Below are 16,574 nucleotides of genomic sequence, written 5' to 3'. Positions count from 1 at the left end.
TACCGCGAAATGCTCGACTGCTGGCCCCCGTGTAGCTCTGGCTACAAAAGATATCATAACTACGGACTCAAGAGGGCGCCACCAATAAAGCAAAGCAAGTAGGGAGTGGCCCATATGGAACTGCGGGAGAGTGACAAAAAGGGTAAAAAGATAGAGTCATAGCAGAGGGGCGCTGCTGAATAGGGCGGGGAGAGAGAGAGGTTTTGGTGAAGGCGAGAAGGTTGAAAGAGAAAGGGCTCCTCGCTCGGGCAGCGCGGCGGCGGCGTTAGCAGCGACGGCGGCGTTGTGGCCCGCGGTCCGTGGGCCGACGCTCAATCGCGGGCTCCCGACTGCTCCTCCCGGAGGGCTCCCACGTTGCTCGCGCCGTCAGCGCTTGCCGCTGCTCGAGCGCACGCCTGACGCGATGCGTGCGTCGTGCCTCAGCGCTTGCCGGATCGTCATCGTGATAGCTACTCTGTGCTGGCCCGCTGCTCTGCCCCTGGTGCCAGGGTAAGTCTGACGGCGACACGACGATGCCCCGAGGGAAGACGAGTAAGCCCGCCTCTTTTGCGTGCCGACTTTCTGGGTTGTCAAGGGAAGGGAAGTTTTTCCCAAAGTTTCGTTCGGGTTGCGAAAGAGCGTCGGAGTTGAAGTTTGTTCTCGCGTTAAGTGCGAACTTCCGCGTGACGGAGCCATTAGGAAGCGTTGACGGCTGTTTGTAAATAGCGTGCAAAGTGTAGGGATCGGTATAAGTTGAGCGAAATCGAAATTTTTTGCTGCCAAGTTTACCTGTCACTTCCTTTTTACGCTTTCCTTCTTTCTAGTGGTTTTTTTGCGAAATATTTCATTTTTTTCGGACGCTATCAACCGGTCCACATAATTTCATCTGTACCTTTGTTTCGCCTCGCTCAAAGGGGTTGAGTACTTGAACTATATTTTCTGTACACTTTTACGAAAGTCGTAAGGAGCAATAACTTAAAATTGAGAGTAAAAAGATCCGCGTAAGAGGTTACATTTTCTCTGCGTGGGCTCTCCACTTTTGGAATCGCATCTAGCATATGTCTTGCAAAGGAAATGACTGCCGACCTTATACCAAATTTTCTGCAGTGATCTAAGACGATCGCCAGCATTCTTTTGTCCACAAGTGATGGCAACTTACGCGCAACATTTTTGGGCATCGAATATTCAAACTATTCTCAACCTTCGCGGCCCTTGGAGCAAAAAGCTTTCACTTGTGTTGGAATGTGTGAACAAGCGTATACGACCCAAGAACAAAAAACTGTAAGTAAGCTTGAATAAAGATGTAGCGCAAAAGAGACGACCACGGGATGGAGACACAACAAAACGTTATATTTTGTCGTGTCGTAACCTTATGTTATATTTTCGTTTGCCGGCAGCAGAGGCACTAGTGACCGTCATGATTCTTACATAGTCTGCACCTAATGGCAGAGGAGGTGCAGGCTTATGAGCAGAGCACAAAAAAAAAATTTTAATGGTTTTGTTTCAAGCGCAAAGAAGGTCTTTACTAAGAAACTACTAAGAATTGCAATATTTCCTTTATATTTTTCAAGCAAGCCCGTCCGCATTTTTTTTTCCATGAGCGAGCGCATGGGGGTAAGTTTATTTTACATTATTGATGAATGCAGATAAATAGCTTTTACGTTACGCAGAAAAACAAGAAAAGAAAATGTCCTGTGTAAAGCGCGGGTTGTATGCTTTGAAAACTTGGCAATGGTATCATAGTTTTTCTGCTTCCTTTTCACTGCCTTAATATTGTCTGTGCCGCCGTGGTGGCTCATTGGTTACGGTGCTTGGCTGCTGACCCGAAAGGTGCGGGTTCGATATCAGTCGCGGAGGTCAAATCTCGATGGAGTCGAAATGCTAGAGGCCCGTGTACTATGCGATGTCTGCGCACGTTAAGGAACCCCAGGTGGTCGAAATTTCCGGAGCCTTCCATTACGGCGTCCCTCATAGCCTTAGTCGCTTTGGGATGTTAAACCTCCATAGACCATAATATTGTCAATAATTGTGCCTCTGTTGCTACGAACGAAAGGATTACTATGAACGTGTTAATTTTTTTTGCAGGATTTGCCGGTGCAACAGACATCTTTAATTTCAAGCTTGTGCCGACACATGTTAAGAAGCAACGGAAAAACATAGTGCGTTTGCTGGCATATTGGAAAAAGTCATAAACCGTCCTGAATCATACTAAAAGTGTTTGACACTAAGAATGATAACAATATATGCGTAAAACTTTTTAAGACCTAGGGTTTCGCCGAAGTTGAACATATGTGATATAGGTGCACGCGGAGCGGTGAAAATAACTGCAGCATTCCACCATAAGTCATAAACGTAGACATACTGAAAACAAAGTTGATTTGTGCAGAAAACCCGCCGTGGTGGCTCAGTGGTTAGGGCGCTCGGCTACTGATACGGAGCTCCCGGGTTCGAACCCGAACCGCGGCGGCCGCGTTTCGATGGAGGCGAGACGCAAAGGCGCCCGTGTGCTGAGCGATGTCAGTGCACCTTAAAAATCTCCAGTTGGTCGAAATTATTCCGGAGACCTCTACTACAGCACCTCTTTCTTCTTCCACTCCCTCCTTTATCCCGTCCCTTACGGCGCGGTGCGGATGTCCATCGGGATATGTGAGACAGTTACTGAGTCATTTTCTTTCCCCCAAAACCACTTTTCATTTTCATTTCATGCAGAAAAAAAAATGGCGTAATTTCTACGTAAATTAGTGTCTCCAATGAACATCTCGTAGGAAACAACTGAATGCGTGTTTATTAGCGTGGTAATTACAACATACATGTATATAGGGGCCGGCTGATAAGAGCTTATATTCGACGCTGCGCGAAAGCGGTGGCAAACTATGCAATCTGTCAACGAAGCAATAAATCGAAATATAACAATGTCATCGTTTAATTCAATTCACTCCTCTAAAACTATAAATATATTTTTATTTTACCGCGATCCTTTTCTGTGGAAATGGTTAGTGATGGTGCAAGTGAAGTCTAAAAATCCTCTGCAATTTATTGTACCATGGAGTTGTTGAGCACCCGTTTCCTGGCTGGGTCATCATCGGCGTGATATGTAAGAGGATGAAGAGAAAAATTCAAGTGAGATTGGAGTGGAGAAAGCGGAAGAAGAAGAAGAAGAAGAAGGATACGGACTTCAGAAGAAACCAAAAAAAGTTCGTGGGGCACAAAGGCACGTTCTGTAAGAATATGAGGGGGAAAGCTCACAGGTGTAAGACGTGCAGAGTGTGAAGACATGAAGGAGGAAGGGTTCAGACTGCCCCAAAAAGGGTTTGCATGACGCAACCGGCGCGTTAAAGGGCACTTCCAACTCGTGAACAACGTCAGTACTTGACGCATATAATTAGTGAAACCCTTAAGCTGTCCCCATTGATAATAGAATTAAGAAAAACAGTTTAGAGCCTAATCGGTGAAAAATCTTCCTACAATAAAATGAACTTCTGGATAACGCAACACATCCGGCTGCTGCGCTGGGAAAACACATAATTTAGAAAGTATAATCACAGTACAATTTTTCCGCAGCTGGTTGTTCCAAAATACTAAATATGTGTAATTGTCCTCGATTCTAGCAATGGTATTTTTTAGATGTCCATCTTTAACATCTATATTCTGATTTTGACCGTATGCGGTAATATATACAATAATTGCAAAGAAAACGGTAGCTGTGGCGCATATTTGTATTTGTGGGGAAGTTATTTTTTTATAACATAATGCAAAGTTTTAAGCAGCGCTAAAGACACGGACGCATGCAGAAGGGACACACAGGACACACGCAGCGCTGATTTTTGGTCCTGTGTGCCCGTTTTGTATGCGTCCGCGCCTTTAGCGCTCTTTAAAAGAAGTATGAACCACCAGCTAGCCCACACGTCTACCCTTACAATACAAAGACTCGAATTATGGTAATATGCGCGAATAATACAACATCCAACTGTTCTAGTTGTTTCATTATAAAGGTATTTTTTCTTTCAGTTAGAGCTCTTGTATTTTGTAGCGGCAATTACCTAAGCAAATAAATCTTAGCGAGTTCAATTTTTCCCGTGGAGTAAGTCAATAGCTTTTATTTTTTGCAAACACCATGAGCACAAGAATCAGCAAGCACTAACAAATCTTTCGTTGTTGTTTTTTACCGCTCCATATTTTTTCCAAGAATGACTTCAACTGCAGCACTTTGCCGTGAAGGAGCACAAAGAGAGAAACTGAATTCGTGTTTGTTCAGAAAGGCAGAATACGAGGGCAGGAAAAATACTGCATTCAAAACGGCCCAACGAAGCTGGTTAATGTGTCCGAGAATACGTTTTAGAGAAACAAAGAAAAATTAATACTTCTGCAAAGCCAGATTAAATTTATATCGATTGAAAGCGCTCTTAAACAACAGAACATAAAAGACGACAGATACACAAAAATAGCGCCCTTAACGTTTTCGCACGTTTATAATCGAGAACACACACCAACTCGGCTAACAGGCTCCTATTCTGAAGTTTATTAAAAACGCTGTCGTCCTTCTTACTTTGTATCCTTTAATAAAAAAGCTGGTTGTTTGAATTGTCACATATGATGAAATCCAGTCTCTCAGTCGCAATGTATGCTGGTGTCACTAAATAATCAGAGTGCCCTAAGTATTCGCTCTGTGATTGCAGTGAAAAAATACGGGGTATATTCCACCGAGACAAATAATACTAGTGTATTTTGTCGTGAAGTTTGAAAGCTTATAACAAGGAGACAATCTGCCGCACTTCCTTAATTAATTGAGACACTTAACAGGTTTTACATTGTGGGTTGTGCAATAGCTCCTTCGTAGAATTCGTGGCCCAGGACAAAAAATTCACGACGTTGGATGTCGAGGAGAAAGGCAAATTCACCTCCATAAAGACCAGTTGGTTTAGTTGTAGCACATTCTTTCTAGTGTAATAAGGTGAAAGATTTCCGCATAAAATCCTATCTCACAGCCTCTTTACAACGAACGCGGCTTAGTAACGTACGACCGTGCTCTTCAGCATGTTTTTTTTTAGTGTTATAAGGTGAAAGATTTCCGCATAAAATCCTATCTCACAGCCTCTTTACAAAGACTGCGGCTAAGCGTCGTGCGACCGTGCTCTTCAGCATGTTCTTTCTTTGGCGAATGGGCCAGGCCTACGCGATCCAGGCTCAACATATTTTGAGGCCTGGCGGAAGACACACGCCGATAGAGTACCGCAGTCCGATGTGACGTGGTGCCTCGAAAAAAACGAACGTGACCTGTTTTCCGAACGAGACGCCAACGCGGGAGGCCAAGGAAGCGTAGCAAGGGCGGTGCCAGACCCTGCCAAAACATGTCACGTCCAGAAAACTCTCCGGCCCTATGATGTGCCAGGGACCTCAACACTCGGGCTCGATGACGCTTTCTTTTTTTAAAACAAAGTTGACTAATGGTGCTTGCTGAGAGCATAATTTAAAATAACCTAATGCATTTTACCGACGGAAGTACCACGCCTCGTCACACTCTTTGTTGTGCCGCTGCAGGGGCTAACTTTGACAGTTGCTTAAAAATTGTTGAGCATTAGGATTCTATCGAACAGCGAGAATAATCTGAGAGTGGTGAGCGTCCTTGAGTAGAGGTCGATTCAAAGAAAGGGTCGATTATAAAAAGGACTCATACAAAACGCTTGCTTTGCATTGGATAGTGTTGGTTATTGCTACACAGCCCGTTTCGCAATTTAATTTTTATTTCCTTCACTGTTTAGCGATTTTGCGTTTGAAAGCCACAAATTTTAACAACAGTTTTACTATTAAAAAAACGCTGCCCTTGTCCTGCGTTGAGTCAAAATATTAATCATTTGTTTGATGGTTCGTGGAGTTTTAGGAATGACTTATAGATTCATCGCTTCAGGTTTTTAAAATAAACTTTGGGCACAGCCTGAAATTGCTGGATGTTAATTTTAAAACAAGTTGGCTTTTGATCCCTAGCAAGCATGGAAATGTTTTGCCTGTTTTTATCCTGGAAGTCTATCAGTGTTCGTCTCATGCAGTTTCTTACTCCTTTTATTTTCGAGTCACGAAAGAAATAAGTACGCTTGTCTTTTCGAGGAATAAGGTGTTTTTGGAGCCACCAAGTTATTACAAGCAGTGGTTCAAAGAAATAAAACAATGCAAAAGCCTCCTAACAGTCTATGCAAAATGTCGCTCTATCGCAGACACTAAACTGCATCACAACGTTTGTTTTTTTTCATAAAAACCAAAGTTCGCATTCATTGCTCATTGTTTTTAAAACACAGCCACGGGAAACAGTCCATCAGAAATTCATTTACGAGGTCCTTACAGCCCAATGTAAGTTCAGGGTGATACAAGCATTGTTTAACGTTGCAGCTAGAGCTAACGTTGCCAGCCGCACCATAAACTAATTGACTAGCTGGCAGTGATGGTCTAGTAAGGCACCCTTGTTTTCATTCCACAACGTCGCAGAAACATTTAGCAGCCTTGAAAACGATTCATGACTGCTTCTTGGGCTCGTTTAGAACATGTGCCTGTGAACAAGAGCGAGTGAGGTGAGCCGGTTTTTTTTTTTTTCACCGGAGTGCCGTATAGTACGGAGAAGCGCATCAAGCAACCGAAGAGATTTCCCGCATATGTAACCGCCTTTCCAAGAAGGAAAAGAAAATAAAAAGCCAGGAGTAGGTTTGTAGGATGATTTCCTACAGGGACGCCGTTGATGGGAGGATAAGGTACCATCACCTATTTCACTTCCATCTGTAAGCAGCATCCATCTTTATGAAGCTAACAGTCAGATCATGGAGATGGAGCAGCTCAATCCCTGACATCTGATACGCTCTAACGCAGCTGCTAGAAAAGTAGGCTTTTGTCTATGCATTATTATACTGCGTGATTTCGTACATAAATTTCTTCGTACCTTTGTACTGAAATGGCACGGTACGCTCGCCCAAGAATGGTGTGTATATAAATCGGTGAATATTCACTAATAATTCCTATTGATCAGCAGCACAGATTTAATAAGAGGTCCCTCATGGTCCCGGGCTTCTGTGGCTGTTGCCTCCTGTCACATATATATAGGCAACTTCGGAACTCGTTGAAATCACTTACACGCACGTGGTTGTTGGCGCTTTTCCTAGCTGGAGAAGAAAAATGGCTCCTTCGGCGAACCCTTTCCATCGTCACCCTCCATCCTTCATTTTCAAAACCCGAGGACAGCAGAACTGAGCCCGATTTCGAAATCATCGATCACTGCCTGTCAGTATGCGCTGCGAGAAATGAACACCGAATAAATATTTCAAATTGAAAATACCAACCTTAAAGTTTTGAAGGGTGTATAGAGGAACCCATGGCGCTAAAATAACAAAAATAAATAACATAATCTAAATAGAAAGAGTCTTGCATACCAAAACATAGCGACACAATGAAAAGCTTGACATAATGCACAGTGCAGCTATCATTGCTTCTGATAGGCTATGCAGTAAATCAAAGCTTGCATGGGAGTAGTACGAAGAGCCTTCTCTATAACCTTTTCATTGAACGCATCAGCAGCGAATACCCGAGTCCTGTGAGACACTACGCCGAATATGAGGTTCAAATCAAGTAAGTATAACGCACCCGACCGAGTTTCTTGCCGCTGAAAATTCTATTGAGGAGACCAGGGCGTGTGCCTATAATATGCGCTGCTTCATGCAGTCCGCTAATTTGTGATCAAAGGAGAAATCTGTGTTGCTTCGGCTGTGCCTTGCTGCTGCTCACAGGATATGGACGTAGATTCCGCTCCCACTGCCACCCAATATGAAAACCTCACTCCTAAATTCAATTCTAAGCTATTTCTACGCTGCTTCACGGTAAAAAGACGGACTGCTCTTTGTGGACCGTTCGTGGCTCAGATTATTTTTTATTAATAAACAAGTAGCGCAGTCTATAAGATACACGATAATTTCCAAAAAAATTACTATGAATAAAGAAATTTTTACGTACTTCGTTACCTTGCAATTTGATCTTAGATACGCTAAATTCCAATAGTGCGTTTTTTTTAATTATTTGATTCTCAGTAACTAGATTCAAAAACTTCTTATAATTCAAAATAACGCACGATACCTATAAACATCATGTTGCAGTGTTTGTGGATTACGTAGTGTACGCTTACCACCTAGTGCAACCAAGAGTATTACCATTTTGCAGCTTTTGCAGCTTAGGTGCGGTCGGTGCGCTCAGTAGGTAATGTCTCGCGTTATAATCTTCCCTAGCCGAGCAAAGGCTTTTCAGTGTGCGTGCTAATGATACTAATTGAAAACGTCCACGGTTGCCGTGATGACGTAAATGGCGGAGATTACTCTTGCCAATCTGTTTTTCTACCTTCTCTTTCATCATTTGACTTCATTTGACTCTTCAACAAATAGGCCACAGATTCAGGCAGCTACGATATTTCTTCAACGCGTCTTTCAGCTCTAGTGCACGTACTTAAGGCTGTGTTTTCCAACGGCACGGAAACCCGCTCTACTTTAGACACCTCTGTCCTTAATGCAATTCATGCGGCCTAAAGCCTACTGTATACAGCTGTCAAAGCACTGGTAGTGTTAAGCCAACTCGTGACCAAGCAGCAATTAGCACTGCCAACTAGAAATTACGATGCAGTTTCCGCTGCAACCATACACAAATAAAGTTAAACCTCTCATTAAAGCGCTGCGCAGTATTTAACAAACTACTTGTGCAAACAATAGCGCTGCCTTTCAGAAGAAAAATAGTTTTTCTGTTTTCAAATGATTTTTAAACATGTTTTAAAGAAAGTCACTTTTCAAGGAAGTTGGTGCATAGCAACAGCCCTCCAACATTTCCTTTTTTGGGTACAGTTTAGGACTCCCGCGCAAAAAGTAATCCGATCTCCTGGTAATTCATTCCAATCCTAAAGCTTTCGCGAAACAAGACTGAAATAATGTAATGCTACTCGCAATATGGCTCGGAATTGTTCCACGTCTGGCCACTGATCCTTGTGGGCATATGCAATTTTGTGGGCGCGACAACAACAACAACCGATAAAAGGTATGCATTAGCCGCGGTGAAAAACGTACAGCTTTGATCTAGGAATCACATACGAAAGCCCCTACCGAGAGGCTGTTTACGTTATAGCATTGTGCCGCCTGTTTTCTTTAGGAAAAATATATCTGTCGGAGATGAGCAACCGCAGGCATGTTGGGATGGTGCGTGGCGCGGTCCTGGTGTCATTGTGGCATTAGAGTTCCCTTTCTGGATCAGGACTACTAACTCCATTTAGAACAATGCCCCCCATGGTTTCCGTGTACAGTTTGGGTACTGGTAATTCGTTCATGACGGGCGGGGGCCAGGCTTGGCTTTACGAGAAAGCTTCGCTGACACCGGCAGTGTTTCAGCGGGGTCTTAATGCAGCGGCCTTAATTGTACGCCACTTGCCACTTAACAACTGCCTGCATTACCCGGTCGAAACATTAGAGGCTGCGACGAACGTGAGGACAGGTCTTTTTTTATCCGTAATGGTTGCTGGTGCAATGTTTAGAGAAATCCCCCAAAGTTTAGTAGATCTGTATTAAGAAAATAATCACACATTATCATTCACACGAGCGCATCCAAAAGCAGCAAATAATTCTATACAACTTTCACAGAAACATTTTACTTGAAAGAAAAATTCGCAGTAACCAGGAAGCTGACAAGAACGGCAAACAGGTAATAGGGGGAGACAAAATTCATCAACCACTCGAAGTGAGAACGGTGTTGGTCCAATGTTCAAGAGAATCCTCCTTGCTATATTAGATATGTGGCTTCTATGTTATATAGCTAGCTAGACTTCTGCCAATGAATGCGTGCCCTTTAATAAGATCTTGAATCCTACAAAGCGGATTGGACATGCGTCGGAATCAGTTATTAGGCTAACATATTATTTTTTTCTGAATTTTCAGTCGTCCGCAATAATGAAAGTTTTTTTTTTTCATTTCCCCGGCAGCCGTAGCGATCAGTTCCTTCGGAGGAATTTCTTTTCAAGTTTTCTGCAAAAGACGCTCCAATTGAAATCTTACTATGTAAAATATAAACAAGAGAAAAACATACTAAATCCCTAGACTGGCTGCATTCGTTAAAGTAGTAATCGTGTCTATGTGGCCAAGATATGGTTAAAAATGGAAAGAATATAAAAATAATCTACAGCTAGCGTCACCTACCGCCAGACCGGAGGTATTATTTATAAACTCTAATTCTTCTGAGAAAGAGCTCATGGCTGAAAATATTATTGAAATTCGTGATGCTTTACTACTAAGCAATAACACGAAAAAAGTTCATACATTTTTAGGAATTATTGAAAATATTGGCAGTGGCTTGCCTCGGCCATGCCAGGATATACCTAGCGAGAAGTACGTTTTGCTGGCTGAGCTTGTTGTGGTCACTGTATGTTCAGCAATGAGAGACATTGGGCTCCATCTCGGCGGCTATGCGGCGTCTATTACTCTCGGTAGTCTGGCATCTCCGTCTGGCAAGCCGTTCCGCTCTATGTTCGGGCGCCTCCGCTGCTCTCTTTGCCGTCTTACGCTGATTCTTTCTTTGATGAGTAGCCAACTGCCAGGCGAAAACCTCAGGATAGGAAGAGTTAATCTTCTCTTGTCTATACTGCCGTTTAGCATCGGCTGGACTCTCCTTCTCTGCATCCATGTCAAACGTTGTGATACAGCCGCCCATTGCATGTCCGCCCTTCATACGCAATGCTGCGCATGCGACGTGCAGTTCGGGTGACAGGGCGGCATGCGGCGAGGCGGCGATGAAGCGCGCGGCGCACCTGTGGGGTCTCTCTGGTTACCATGTTATCGGCGCATGCGCACAACTGTTCATCCGCATGACGTCACGCACGACTTCGACGGTGGAGCGAGCGCGCGGCCGCGGTAACGCCGAAGCTCTCGCCGCACCTGCTGCTCCTCTCATGTTGCCATGGTAACGGCGCATGCGCACAACTGGCCTCTCTGGACTACAGCGAAATGCTCGACTGGTAGCCAAGTGTAGCTCTCGTTACAATTTGGTTCACTGAAGCTTGTTTATATTTCTACATGCATACCACCACTATGGGCACTCTTGCAGTAAAAAGAAATTAGTCTTGGTCAAAATTACAGTTGGTCGAAACAATGCAGCTTCAACTGTCCAGTTCTAAGAATGATTTCGAGGCATAGCCAGTGAAAGCTCTAGAAAGAACAAAAACATGCCGTGCTTTGTACAGGCGCTGTTAACTTCAATTATTTCATTCACAGCTGTTTTGTTAAGGCAATTAAACGAGCTCATAAATTTCGCTTGAAACAGATGCCAATTATTTACACCGGAAGGAATCTCATGTTCCTGCAGAATGAAAATGCGTGTGTGGAATATATTCTAGTATATAGGGGATTTCGAGAACTTGACCCACTTTAAAGTAGACGCTGAAGTTGAGACGTAATAACACGCAAGAAGCAAGCCGCGCAGTTGCCAGCGCAGTCAATATTAGTGCGCCATAATGAGGTATTGCTTAAACAAACCTTATTCTACACATATACTTACGAAATGATAATGGACCGGCCAGTGTAAGCACCGAAGTTCTGTTCTCGCAGAATCTGTTGACTTCATCCAAATAAACTGACGAGCTAAGAGCCGTGTTTACTCTTACTAAGGGGCTTAGGAAATCCCCGCATCCACTCTTGCATGCGAGCCCCTCTATAGCTCTCTTTTCCCGCTCCTAAACAAATACTACCTGACATGTTCCTTCCATTTTACCGCCCTGGATGTCTTTCGACAGAGCAACTCGTAGCTGGTTGCCAAACCTTACGACTGTGCGGCGGAGTGTGCTCTTAATGTTTCGGACTCCAGTATAGTGGCGGCGCTTACCAGCCAACTCACTTAGCACACGCAAATGCACGAAAACCTTTCCGCGTGGACACACGCCAGGACTAATTAACCTCGTCTGTTGTATAGGGCCAAGTCAACTTTCTCTCCGTTCGTCTCATCCACATTCAGAAGATACATTCCCTTGTTCTGTTTTCGCCACCGATCTACATTATTTCCTTATGCGACAGCATATACAACTCTCGCCTGCAGCAAAACTCCTGAGCCGCCCGGATTCGTTCAGGGAAATCCTGAATGGCTGGTGGCAAGTGACGCCATCAGTGACGTCAACACAACGCGTGAACCTATTGGCTGGAGGAATTTGATGTTACCAGCCCATTCTGTAGACTGGAAGTCTGTAGACTGGGAGTGACGTCACCAGACAGGAGAATGCTCGATGAATGGAGGGAAGTGAGGTCACTAAATCTGGCTTGTTTGTCTGAAGCCTCCACTTGCCGGGGTTGGCAAGTATTTGGTGGTGCAAGGGAAGAGCTAGAAAAAAGCAGCCTGTGTCTCACAAGCCCGAACAATCGTTTCCGCCAAAGGCATTAACAGCTTCGTTTGCTATGACACTGATGACACATAATGAAACTAGGTGTCCGCGTGGTGCTTTCTACAATACGTACTTACATCATGAGGGCCTAATTAAAAAAGTAAATTTTGCATACCATATCTGATGAGAACGAACTTGCTGAAAGAGAAAGCAAGCGACAAAAACATAGACCACATAGAAAAGAAAAATACACAAATATAGCCAAAACAGCTTTATGACAGCACAAGCAGACTTGTTGCACTGTAAATAGCCTCTTTTCAATTTATGCGCCAGTGCTAAGTCCGAAGTTCAGCAACAAGTTATTTTCAGTTTCTTTTGTCGTGCACTCGTCGTGACGTGCACTTTTACGTGCTTTCAATCGAAATGGTGTAGTTGTGCAACTCCAATTACCAGCGTTAATATCTCGCCATTTTGCCTCTACCTAGGTGCTCTTGATACTATAAGTGTATCAAGAACAGACAAGTCCAAAAAAACAGCGGACAAGGAACATGTGGGCAGCGGAATGCGTGTTCTATTAGAGAAACGCGACAATAGTCCTCTCTCCTCGCGAAGTGAAAGAAGCAAAACGCGTTGGAAAAGAAGTTGCATATTTTTGTAACCATACACCAGCTAGCATGAGTTCAGGGCAAAATCTGATTTGTAGGTTTATTCCTGCCATAAAAGTGTGACATAATCATGAGGTCAACGACCATAGACTCTTGTTATTGTGCAATACACTGGACGGCACAGTACAGCGCTCCATCTACAGAGCGTCAGGCATGTAATACATGTAATAAATTTGCTTTTAAATTGCCTTGCATGTAATAAAAGCAGTTTCGCCGCTTCTCACCTTCCTGAGGCAACTTTTGGAGAAAATAACGCACTGTGTTTTATGGGGCATTACACATGATAATAGCTGTGCTATTACCTAAACATGTTGTAATAACGCCTCAGTTGTTTGTGTGAACCGTAGCTGCTCATGTCTTGACTCTGTCGGGGATAGATGTGGGTCATATTTTCTTCTAGGGTTGACCACATGCATACAGAAGACAGCGCTGCATATGGTACCCATTTGGAGGCCCATAAAAGTCGTGTCGTGGGCCCTAAAAACCGTAGCGCTTCAGTCTTCATGATGAGACCCTGCATTCAATTCTAAGACATTTCTGAAGGCATTTTCGTGACCAGTGACAGTGCCGTTAGTAAGGAGGAAGGCTTGCTACACACTGTTGCTGAGCGCATATTCCGATATTGATAAGACCAAACTTCTACTTCAGTTCAGGCCCTTCGATACACCTTGACCAGATTCAGAGATATTAAACTGCAATGACTTTTCACACAATAAAAAAAATGTGCAGGTCAAGAAGGTTCTCGCACATGAAAAGAAGGCTTCTTCCTCGCAGACTTGGTCAGCTCCTCTTCAGTATTCTAGAGGAAGTGATATTGCGCTCCGCCCGAATACCTAGGCAGGCCATTGAATGCTAAAAATTTGCATATGCAATCAAAGAGAGTGGGTTCTTGCAGTTAAACGCTGCTTACTGACCTTCATTTTAGAAATAAAGTAGTTGAATTCTGATACAGCTACAAAGTCAATGTAATTACATCTACTTAGAGGAATTTTGCAATTATCAGAGCAAACACGAGGCATAGGCAGTTAGGGGCAAAGAAATCGATCCTTTGATTATTTTTTTTCGAAATGAAGGCACTAGCTCGTTGATCATTAAGCTCTACTTGTTTAACGACTGCAAAATTAAAAGCGCGAACAATTTTAAGGTAATGGTAGTTAGTGTTTTAAGATCTTCAATAATTATGAAGTCTTCAAGTAAATTTTAATTAAAGACAGACGTTTAATAATTATAGCAGCCTGCATAACAAATGCTCGCAGTATATCTAACAGAAAGGCGGCGGATCATAGACATTATGGAGTATAAAGTGATGATTTAACCACGTTCACAAATTGGGCATAGTGTAAGAATGTAAGTAAGATATTGCTTAAACTCTTTTGCAAGGATAAGCAGCTCACAGGTTGCCTAGGGGTTAAGTCTAGCTCAAAAATACAAAATGCCTGCGTGAGCTTTTATTCACTCGTATTTAAGACATCTTTAATCGATCTCTCAAACTAAGGTGAGTCGACGACACTCAAGTGTGCTCTTTAAAGTGCAGAGAGATCATCAATAATATCTGCACATCATCTGGTTATTCTCACGTTCGACTGACATGACGACAAGCACAATAATCCTGGACAGTACCTTGACGCTAGAGGTCAGACCGTTCCTGATGATTCTGTGCGGCTGGCAATTAACTAAAACGTCGCCTTTAAGAAGGTATTGCAGGTATTCCTCCAAACGATCAGGACGCCTGCAAGCTTTCCTCCAAAAGAACTGTTCTCTCTTATAGCGGCACGTCGATGTTAACCCCAGTCTGGCCAGAACATTTTCCAAAACCACAATTTTGACGAAAAATAGATTACACTCTTGAATAGTATACTTATAAATTGTTGCATGGTGAACGCAACATGAAAGAAAGGACATTAGGTGTCGGTTGCTGACTCTGAGGAAAATCTTTCAAACTTTCAGAGTTCATAAGACAAAAAAAAAAACAAAATCTTTTAGATGCGGAAGCATCTAGTCGGAGTAACATTGGCGTATTAAGTTGCCCGAGATGAATTAAAGTGCCTGTTCAGTAAACTTACAAATGAAATGAACGCGAAACACTAGAACGAACGTGAAACGTAATTTTGTTTCAGAACTCAACAATAAAAGATGGAAAAAGAATCAACATAAAACGTTTAAATCTATTACGATTTTAGCGGCTCCAGATAGCAATTCCCAGGTGAAAGAAAGCACAATCGAATGTACCCTTTAAACATATAATTATCATCACAACTTAAACATTACTTTTTCCGACTGTGCTTTCTATACATAAATAGCGTCAGGCAACGCTACAGTTATTTACAAAACACTGCACATACGCAGTTTTCTTCACGGGTCTTCTTTTATGTCTTGAAATCATAGATTTTAATACGTGATTGCGCTTTGCCTCGTTTTTTTTTGTGATTCACACCATCTCCATGTTCCTTCCAGACACTGTTTGGTGCTTTCGCTCCCAGCAAGGTAGAAAAATATAGCTTTTGTTTCGATTGTGCACACATTTCAGGCTCTGAAACAACATTTTCGTTGATAAAGTGCTTCTTAAACCGGCGAAATTCCTTACAGGGACATCAGAAGAGGAGAAGTACCGTCAGGAGTCATGGTACTATTGTATACTGGTGTATATGGGAAGTTGGGAGAACCTTTCCGCGGTGTGTACGCGTGTCAAAGAAAGAACAAGGTGCGAGATAAGGCATATGTACATGGTGTAAAAAACGTTTGCGGGCGATCGATTGTTTTGGTGCAGGGAAAATGCGTTAGCTTTCTTCTTTCACTGGTCAATCTATTCCAGTTCTGATCCTATTCGGAATCTGATTTCTTAATAATTATTCCCGTTCTGATCATATTCCAATTGCGACAACAGAGCAATGCAAAATATGTCACATTGTTACATTGCGGCGAGTACTCATATCACTACCAGGGCAGTGGCGCAGCGGTTATACGATGTGACTCTGCATTGGAAGTTGGTTTGTTTTAAACGCAGCCACCGTTGGCACTTGTGAGACCCAGGTTGCTCTTTTGATCAATGCGACAAGCAAAAGTTCCTGAAAGCTTCATTTTCGCAAAGTAGGGTCTTCGGGAGGCTGTTGCAGGCACGCAGGTTTGCTGTTATATGAACCATTCTCCTCTTAGTCATTTTAATTTTTGCTCAACGATTCGTTTTCGGCGTCTTCCTCTTCTTCCCTGCAAGTGGAGAGGGAGACTATTGACGGGTGGCATGTGAAGAGAGGCACATCTCCGTAACGCCACTTGGCGAATGGAGGCTTCAAATGGATCTCAACTTCGGCGCCGCCAGACAGTTTTCATTTTCAGGGCCCTCCTAATGATACAATAAGGCTGAGAGGCGCCACCAGATAGTGCCAGCTTACGGACCGTAAGGCCGTAAGAAGCAGCGCCGGTACTGGAGGCCGGTCGTTACGCTCGTTTTAATGGCCTCCCACCTTTATTTTTGTCTTTACTTTCAACCAGAGGAGTTTGACACCAGGGACGTCTATTGGCGAACCTTACACTGGCACTTGATGTCGATGCATATTTTGCGTTTGTTT

General features: G+C 43.3%; 1 protein-coding gene across 1 annotated transcript in view; it reads left to right on the top strand.

Annotated features, from left to right (window-relative positions):
- Window positions 1–232: 232 nt before the first annotated feature.
- The window catches only part of LOC144094750 (glutamate-gated chloride channel-like), a 118,674-nt gene continuing 102,332 nt past the window's right edge, over window positions 233–16,574 (top strand). The window contains exon 1 of the mRNA XM_077628661.1: window positions 233–489. Coding sequence (XP_077484787.1) covers window positions 404–489 — 86 coding nt within the window. The 5' untranslated portion in view covers window positions 233–403. The remainder of the gene's footprint in view (window positions 490–16,574) is intronic.

Source organism: Amblyomma americanum, chromosome 6 (genome assembly GCF_052857255.1).
Source record: "Amblyomma americanum isolate KBUSLIRL-KWMA chromosome 6, ASM5285725v1, whole genome shotgun sequence".
Taxonomy (NCBI): domain Eukaryota; kingdom Metazoa; phylum Arthropoda; class Arachnida; order Ixodida; family Ixodidae; genus Amblyomma; species Amblyomma americanum.
This window is presented reverse-complemented; position numbering and strand designations above follow the sequence as displayed.